Source organism: Juglans microcarpa x Juglans regia, chromosome 3D (genome assembly GCF_004785595.1).
Source record: "Juglans microcarpa x Juglans regia isolate MS1-56 chromosome 3D, Jm3101_v1.0, whole genome shotgun sequence".
Taxonomy (NCBI): domain Eukaryota; kingdom Viridiplantae; phylum Streptophyta; class Magnoliopsida; order Fagales; family Juglandaceae; genus Juglans; species Juglans microcarpa x Juglans regia.
Genome location: NC_054598.1, coordinates 28,799,757 through 28,809,138, shown reverse-complemented (window position 1 = coordinate 28,809,138; position 9,382 = coordinate 28,799,757). Strand labels below are relative to the sequence as shown.

The 9,382-nt window shown below is 36.3% G+C and overlaps 1 protein-coding gene across 1 annotated transcript; it reads left to right on the top strand.

Moving 5' to 3' along the window:
- Positions 1-396: 396 nt before the first annotated feature.
- Positions 397-3,632, top strand: LOC121253962 (histone-lysine N-methyltransferase ATXR6). The gene is made up of 6 exons (XM_041153909.1): positions 397-697; positions 1,537-1,617; positions 1,721-1,950; positions 2,326-2,426; positions 2,553-2,765; positions 3,404-3,632. The coding sequence occupies exons 1-6, from the start codon at positions 445-447 to the stop codon at positions 3,561-3,563; spliced, it is 1,038 nt and encodes a 345-aa protein (XP_041009843.1). The 5' UTR covers positions 397-444; the 3' UTR covers positions 3,564-3,632.
- The last annotated feature ends 5,750 nt before the right edge of the window (positions 3,633-9,382 follow it).

The window sequence follows — 9,382 nt, the reverse complement described above, 5'->3', positions numbered from 1 at the left end:
AAATTACTCTGACTGCAACAAACCATGTAAGCTTGGTATGCGGATTTGTCCGCTAACTTGTATGTACCTAGATGAATTGTATTATTAAAGGGTGTAAATCCACCCTATTCACCGCATCGTGCCCCCCAGCCTCTCTTAATAGAATATCTCGTTGTCATAAATAAATAAAAATTACCGTTATAATACTGGATCAGTAGCAGGCCCATTAAAAAGATGAACCGAAAGTAGTAGCTCAAAATTGGCGGGCGCGGCCCAAGCCTCTGAAACAGTGGTGGCGCCAAAAAACTAAAAAGAACAAAAACCCATTCCCCGCGAAACCAAAATAGCGCGCGAAGTTCGGCTGAGCACATTCATATATTAACACAAATACTCGTTAATACAAACAAAACAAAAAATAATAATACACCCTCCACTCGCGCTCGCTCACATTCTAGCTCTCGAGCGATGGCTTCCAAACCAGCAAGAATGGTATTGAGGCGCAGGACTCTAGCTCCGAAGCCGCACCCAAACCATCCTCTTGAAGACGATGGCGTTTACTGCGAGGAATGCGGGTCCGGCGATTTCCCTGCCAAGCTTCTTCTCTGCGACAAGTGCGATCAAGGGTACCATCTGTTTTGCCTCAGGCCCATTCTTGTTTCGGTGCCTAAGGGGTCGTGGTTTTGTCCCGCTTGCTCTAAGCACCAGATAAAATTGAACTGTACGTTCATGGGCTTCTGATTTTCGATCTTCTTTTATTTTTCGGCGGATCTATCGCATTTTATTGATTCGTAACTTGATCGATTTATTTTATATATGCTCAGTTTCTTGTCTATGGGTTATTCCTGGCCAATCCTTTTTCTTTTTTAATAGGTGTTTTGATTGGGTTATCCGATGCTTGTTTCAGTAGTACTATGGCGGATTGATATTAGGGATGATTATTATTATTATTATTACTATTTTTATTATTAATAGTTCTTGCGTTTTTTATTTTGGTTTTGTTTATTTCGTATTCTAACTTGGGCTGTCAATGATTTCGTTCCAGTGGGTTAACTTCTCGGCATTTATTGTATTCATGTATTCAGCTTATTTGATGCCATCTGGGTGATTGATTTATAGATCTTATTGAACGACTGTTTTTCCCCACTTATGGGCTTTGATCCCATTGTTTAGTTTAATTCATGAAATTGTGGTGGTTGATTCCATCCTTGTCATTCGCATTTTGCCTTCCATGCCCAAATTGTTTCGTGATTGTCACTGCTTTGTTCCTGATAATCTCTGAAGGATCACATTGCCGCTTTTATGTCACTTGGATTTTCTTAATATATTATGGTTATTTTCTTCTTGTTAGATAATAGAACAAAATCTGCAACCCTTACTTTTGCATTCCTGCTAGTAGCATTAATTTATATCATTTCTCAGAGCATAATTGGGAAACGAAATTAAGGAATCACAAGCTCTAATTTCTTTGCATGTTCAGCAACTTGTATTTTTATCATATATTTTGTATTTTGTCTCAGTTTCCCATACTAATTGTTTTCCTTCCATATATATATGCAGCCTTTCCTCTAGTTCAAACCAAAATTGTTGATTTCTTTCGCATTCAAAGATCTTCAGACTCAACACAGAAACTAAGTCAAGGTATTTTCTCATCATTCAGGGGGACTCTTCTTTCTTAAATTTGCGGTCTTTTTTATTCTCTCCCCAGTAGTTTGAAACTAAAAGGATTTTTCCCATTTTTCAGATTATAGGAAGAAAAGGAAGCGGGCTGGTAGCTTAGTGATATCAAAAAAGAAAAGGAGGTTGTTACCATTCAATCCGAGCGAGGATCCTGCAAGGAGATTGGAGCAAATGGCGTCACTTGCAACGGCATTGACAGCCACTGGGACAGAATTTAGTAATGAGCTCACTTACATGCCAGGCATGGCACCGAGGTCAGCTAATTGTGCAGCCCTTGAGCAGGGAGGAATGCAGGTAAGTGGGAAAGCAGTTGGATGAGTTTTTACAACTTGGTCCATGTAAATTCTAATTTGTAATAGGCATACTGATGCTATAACATTTTGATGTCTAGCAAGATAGTAGCAATTCAAGGATTCTCTAATCTGGAACGACTCATTTTTCATTTGAACTGCATGTCGGTGTATCAATGTTTGGGCCAATGATAATAAATTAACTGTCCTACTTTAACCTTTTATGTGATCTCAATTGCCTACTGATGCATATGAGCTGGCTATAGCATTTTGGTATGAAATAGAAAGACACGTATGAAATACTCCTTTGTTGCTTGAGGTAAGGTTTAGGAATTGACTGACCAATGTCTAACACTAATTTTTCGTAACTGCCTCACAGGTCTTGTCAAAGGAAGATACTGAAGCCTTAAAGTTGTGCAAGAGCATGATGGAGAGAGGGGAATGGCCACCTCTCATGGTTGTTTTTGATCCTCATGAAGGGTAAGCATACATAAGTAAGAGTGTGTACTTTCTAATATATGTCTAAGTTTATATTTCTGCCTTTGCTTGATTGTTACACATTTGGTTTACTAGGCTCCTAGCTCAGTAATCTTGTTTGATTAACAGGTTCACTGTTGAGGCAGACAGGTTTATAAAGGATTTAACTATAATTACTGAATATGTTGGAGACGTTGATTACTTGAAGAATCGCGAAAATGATGATGGTGATAGCATGATGACGTTGCTTTCTGCTGCCAATCCTTCAAAAAGGCTTGTCATTTGTCCTGACAAGCACAGTAACATTGCTCGTTTCATTAATGGCATTAACAATCATACGCCGTAAGCTCATCTTCCATCTCAAATCTTGCATTTTCTTCCTTCAAGCCAACCTCAGTTATAAATAATACCCTTTGCTGTAGCCTTCATCTTGGGACAGATAGATCACATGGATGCATTACCCTATATAGTATATAGGATTGTCATTCATGGACTGTTATGACATTCTGAGCAAGTTTTTGTCTCGTTCCGTAAAATTTGATTTACTGCATGTCATCGCTAATTAGCATCCTAGCAAGTGTTGGTACATATTGGTCTCAATGTGCCATGAGTGGTTGCAAAAATAGAAACCTATTATTTGGGTAACTCTAGACAGCCTTTCTTCAAGTGATCGGAGAAACGAATTGGCTCATTTAAATGTAGAGCACAAGATACTATATATTTTTTTCTTGGCTAAATTCAAACATAAGATCTACCCCTCTCCCTCTCTAGCCCTAGAACTCATCTCAATTATTATGTAAGCTACATTGAACTTGTCTAGTTACCATGTGACATTCATATACAGCCCATATACACGTGTAATGCATATTCTCTAAAGCCAACCAATTTAGCATCATATTTCTGTTTGAATTTCAGAAATTATTGACAGAAAATGGGCTAATTTTGTGCAATCTACTGAAGGAAACTGATCTTTGGTGCAGGGATGGGAAAAAGAAGCAGAACCTCAAATGTGTGAGATTTGATGTCAATGGTGAGTGTCGGGTTTTACTGATTGCAAACAGAGATATACCAAAGGGAGAGAGATTGTACTATGATTACAATGGATATGAGCATGAATACCCAACTGAGCATTTTGTCTGACATTTTTTTGGTTCACAGTTCCCTCACAAGTTAATGAAAGCATTGGCCACTAACAGGCTTATCTTCTCAGTTTCTCATGGCTACTTTGTCTTAAACCGAAAGTTCATTATTTTATCTAACCGCTAATGTTCAAGAACAATAACTCGTCTAACTGAGAAGTTGGTATAGTTATTTCGAACCAGTTCCATGCTTGTGCTTTTATGTCTATAATCTTTGTTCAAGTCAAAAGTTGAAACCCACTATCTTTTCATTTTTCAAGAATTGCATGTTTTGTGATCTTTTGTGCACTTTGTGCCTTGAAACTTGCACATAAGGCATAGCTTTTCTTTGCATTACACTCCTTGGAAACAATATGATTGGATAAGAACATATCAGTGATAGCTTTCTGGTAATTATGATTGGCTCCTTTATACGCTTTTCCAGAAAGCATAACACAGTAGTTTGGCATTTTTGTCAGCTTCAACTATGTTCTAGAACTGGGCGAATAATAGTACCTCTAATTACCAAATTAGGTCTGTGATGACCAAGGGCATTCTGCTCCAATGACACACGGTACGTGAAAGCCAATGACTATTGACTAATTCCAACTTGTACATAACTTAGTATGAATACAACTATCTGTCAAGTAACTCCAGGCCAGACCCCACACAGCAATGCCCCCCCCCCCCCCCCCCCCCCCCCCCCCCCCCCCCCCCCCCCCCCCCCCATCCTATTATTGCTTGTTATTATGAGTTTTAGTAGTGTGTTGGGTGTCAATAAATAAGCTAAGCTTATACATAGATGTATATATACGTACAAATTTATTTACATGGTGGTAACATTCAATATCACTGTGGGTCCCTACCCTATTGTTTCAGAAAGAAATAGCATAGTAGGATGGTCCAAATTTGTATCAGATGAGCCCCCCCGCAAGAGTGGTCCTCCACTTTCTTCTGGAAAATGTGACTGCCATTAGATTTGGATCAGATGCACCCCAGACCACAGAGGCTGCGGTCCTAGTACAACTGTGAACTGGTATATTTGTTCACTTCTCACCTTTGGGCGTTATGTTGTCTGCCAAAGCAGGTTAGTGCATTGTTAACCAGACGTTTTTCAGCAGGACTGAGATCCCAATGATCTTTTACCTGAGCACTGTAGCGGGTTGGAGATATTAATCGCATGTGCATGCATTCTTTTTGTTTTAACCCATTGGAATGAACATTTTCCTTGAAATCATTGAGGAAATCTTTTGTAAAATCTTCAAATATATATATATGATCATTGATCAAGAAGATTTTGGTGCAAAACATGTTTTGATTACTTTAAACTTTCAACCTACTAGCAAAGATTGTAACTTGTGCTTGCTTCAAGTGTAGGCTTAATGCCAAGAGAAACCTGTCTATTCCTCACAAGCATTTCTGTTCCCTCCCATCTATTAACAAAATAGAAGAAAAAAATAAAGGGGAGGGGCAATTTTTTTTTTTTTTTTTCAAAAAGGATTACATCATCCTAATTTTATTGATAACGCTTCAGTTATGGCGTTATTATCTTATGCAAAGAGGAGGAAGGAATTACGGGAGAAAATCTCAAACCTAGACTCATAAAAACTAATAAAATCTAATCCAGATTAAATACATTCAGACCAAGGTTTAAAAAGATAAAATTAATGACTAAATGAGGAAATACCTGCACGACCTATAGAGAAAACACCAATCATATGCTCAGGTAAATCAAAGAGAAGAGAAACTAATTTTATTACCCATAAAGCCAAAAAAAAAGTAAGGATGCCTGTTAGGGCATTACCTTATCTATAAACATGAAAGATACTAAAAGGGAAAATGAGTTTAAATTGAAGAATATCATCTCAAATGTTAGAATAAGATTATCTGCCAAGATATTGTCTTATCTATAAACATGAAATATAGTAGCTAGGTTTGGATATAGAGATGACCTTAAATTTTAAAACAATAATAATATTCTAATAATATTTTATTCAACTTTTTATTTTTATATCAATTTATCTTATCTCAATTCATTATCTAAACCTTACTGAAAAACGAAGTAAATCAAAGAATATCATCCCAAATATTAGAATAAGATCAAGCGAGAATGAAGTTATTAATAAGAATTAAAAAAGAATACTCTCCACAATAATATTAATAATATTATGTTGATAGAATAAAGCAAGACCAATTTTCAAAACAGATAATCCAATAAAAATATTAGTACAACTCAACATAAATAAAGAAAAAGCGGAAAAGTCCATTGTTGAAGATAAAATGGGCGGTGGATGCCCATCCTATTAAACACTTTGAAGAGAAATCCAACCATCAGAGGCCCACCTCTTGAGTTTGTTTGGTGGAAATCTATCTGCACCACCCTAACCTTCAACAAACACACAATTTTCAAATAGATTTTATCCAAGCCGTGGTACTGAAAAAACTTTGGATGGTGAGGCCCATCAGCACAAATATCAACATCAGTATCATCCCAGTGAATGAGTAATGACGGTGAACCTTCTACGCACTTTTTGCATATCATACTTTTACGATTATTTTATGAGATTTTTTTAATTAAAGTTTCATTTTTTTTTAAAAAAAAAATATGGCTGTAAAAAATAAAATTTTATTTATCATCTCCTACACTACACATTAACGTGTGATTTGTTATTTTTTTATCTTTTTATTTAAACACATATATTGATGTATAAATATGTGTATTTAAACATGATAAAAATAACAAATCATATATTAGTGAATAGTGTGAAAATGATAAATAAATTTTTTCCTCTAAAAAAATGTTGTATAAAGAATGCTGTATTTAGCAATTTTTTCCTTATGATATCCACCACCTATACTTTTGTCTTCACTTTTTTGGACATTTTTTTTTTAATTTTTAATTTTTATCATATCCTTTGTTGGAATTCTACCTAGGGTTCTTGCCCTAGGCGTGTTTTAAAACTACAGCATACCTATAAACATCTATTAAGATGGATATTGATAGATATCATACTCCATGTTGAGAAATATGGTTAAGATGACCAGCCACATATTAGTCTATCTGATGTCGTACTTATGTTATCACTTTTCTTAATCGATGATCTTGAAAAAGGGACTACGGAATTCTTCAAAAAACATCTTAACACAATAAATTACAGTGCACCCACAACTTTCATTGCTTCCAACGGAGGTTCCACCGCCATCAGCGATGGTTCCATAGTTCGCATGACTTTACAAACTGTTAGCTATCTTCTTTTAAGACGGCATCCTCTTTGTAAGGCATGGGTGGGGATTAATAAATTGGTCTCAAAATCCGTTTTATTTTTCTTTTTTTCCACCACTTTTACATTGTGGTTATTGTACTGACGCATTTGTTGGGGAACCCCACCCCCTCCTCATGTATCATCCTTTCCGTTTCTAATAGAAATTTACTTGATTAGGAAAAAAATTGCAATGACAGTCCATTTTCAACAGTACTAAGTTGAGCTAACATGATAATCATTTATTTAAAAAATTTAAATTGATGAAAATGAATAGATTTGATTATTTAATTATACTTCTAAAACTCTTCTTATATGTGGGCTAAACTTCTATTTATTAAACGGATTCAACATGTAAAATATTTAATCAATTGGGTTAAGTGTAGTGTTAAGATTTGAACTAAAAATCTCTACTCTGATGTTATATAAAATTACCACTTGTCTTAAAAATTTAAGCGCATGATACGAGATAGATTTGATTATTTAATTGATGCACAACTTAACACTAGTGGGACAATGGGAATAAAGCGCACAAGAATTTTTCATTTTTTTTTTTATAGGAAAACAACTTCATATTCATTAAAAAGGTATTACAAAGAATGTTTATCTAGCCATACGGCTTGGGAAACATGAAAGGGAACGCCATCCCACCACATCTCTATGTCTTCAACAATCCAAGCATCTCTAGCAAGCCTACAAGCAGCCCCATTATCAAGACGATTGACATGTTGAACTCTATAATTCTGGAACAGCTGCATTAATCTTCTAGTCTCTTGCACTAACACTCGTTGAGGCACAAAAGAATCACAATTAGTTTGCAGCTCAGAAAACATCATTAAACAATCATTTTCAAGAATGAGGTTTTGAATCCTCATATTTGCACATATCTACAACCCCCTAAACATGGCAAGGATTTCAACAGTAGATGGATCAGAAACTTCTTCTTCCACTTTGCTAGCTACCAGCACAACATCTCCATTAAAATCTCTGAGAATAATCCCTATCCCAGCCTTCTTTTGGCCATAGAATACTGCATCAACTACATTGAGTTCATAGAAACATGCAGGTGGAGGAAACCATTGATTGCATGTTGCTGCTTGGGAGTTGGGATCTGTTTTCTGCTATAAGGCACCTTCTTCAGTGAAAAGACAATCAATCACTTGGGCAGGTTCCATGCATGCCTTCTCATGTACCATTTTGTTCCTTTTAAACCAAAAACCCCATGCAATTAGTACAAATGTAGTCAACTCACCTACTGTACCATTATTCTTTATGCTCAATGCCACTTCCTTGAAGGATAAAGTTTGATCCACATTTTGAAGCACAGGCAGATATCTAGTCCAGTAAGCTTGAATACTAGGACAATGTAGTAGGGCATGTTGCAGATCTTTCACTTTGTCTTTACAGAAAGTATATTTGTCCTCCAGATCAAGCCTTCTTATTTTCAGATTTTCCATGGTTGGCAATCCGTCCCTACATTCTATACAAAAACTTTAACTTTGTTAGGGACCTTCAACTTTTATAGAGCAGACCATAGTGGATTGTGGTGATTAGCAGTCGATGGTTCTCCATAATTTTCCTCCTTGCTAGCTTTGAAGAATCTATAGGCACTCTTTACACTAAATTTGCCACTTTTTTCCTTGTCCCAAATCCACTTATCTTCCTCATCACTTGGGCTTGGAGCAATTTTTAAGATATCTGCAGCTAAGTTTGGATTAAATAGAGCTCTAATTCTGTTGATATCCCACCATTTTGTGTTGCCGTCAATTAGATCACCCACCTTGACATCAATTGAATCAAACTTTGTACAAGTAGTATCCCTTTGTAAGACTTAGTGGCCTGGGACGCAACAATCATTCTAAGTCTTGATAGTCATGCAATTTCCAATACTCCATCTGCCCCCTTTAGAAGAAGATGCTTTGCCTCCCAAATTCCTCTTAAGCATAAGAGGGATTAGCATCCAATGGAGCATCAAATAACTGACCTTTTGGAAAATATTTGGTCTTATAGATTTTGTGCAACAAGCTTCATTTCTCTTGTAAAATTCTCCATCCTTTATTAGCTAGTAAGGCCATGTTAAACATACGTAGGTCTTTAAAACCCAAGCCTCCTTTATATTTGGATTCACACATCTTAGCCCAACTGATCCAATGATTCTTTCTCTCTTCATTTGCCCCCACCAAAATTTGGCCATCATTGATTCAAGTTGACGACATAGGTTACTTGGTAGTTTGAAGTAGCTCATGGCATAAGTTGGAATAGACAGTGCCACAACTTTGATCAATACCTCCCTTCCCCCTTGAAAAAATAACTTTTCTTTCCAGCCTTGAAGTTTCAACTAGACCTTATGTTTAATCTCAGGAAAAGTATGAGACTTTGACTTGCCAATCACAGGTGGCAAACCAAGATACTTTTCATACTGATGTGCCTGACTTACACCCCATAATGATAGAATCTCTTGCTAGTTTCCCATAGGTATATTTCCGCTAAAAACCATTGCAGTTTTCTCCTTATTAATTTGTTGGCCTGATGCATTTTCATACTGCTGCAACAAAGCTTGTAACCTTCTATTTGTTTCTAT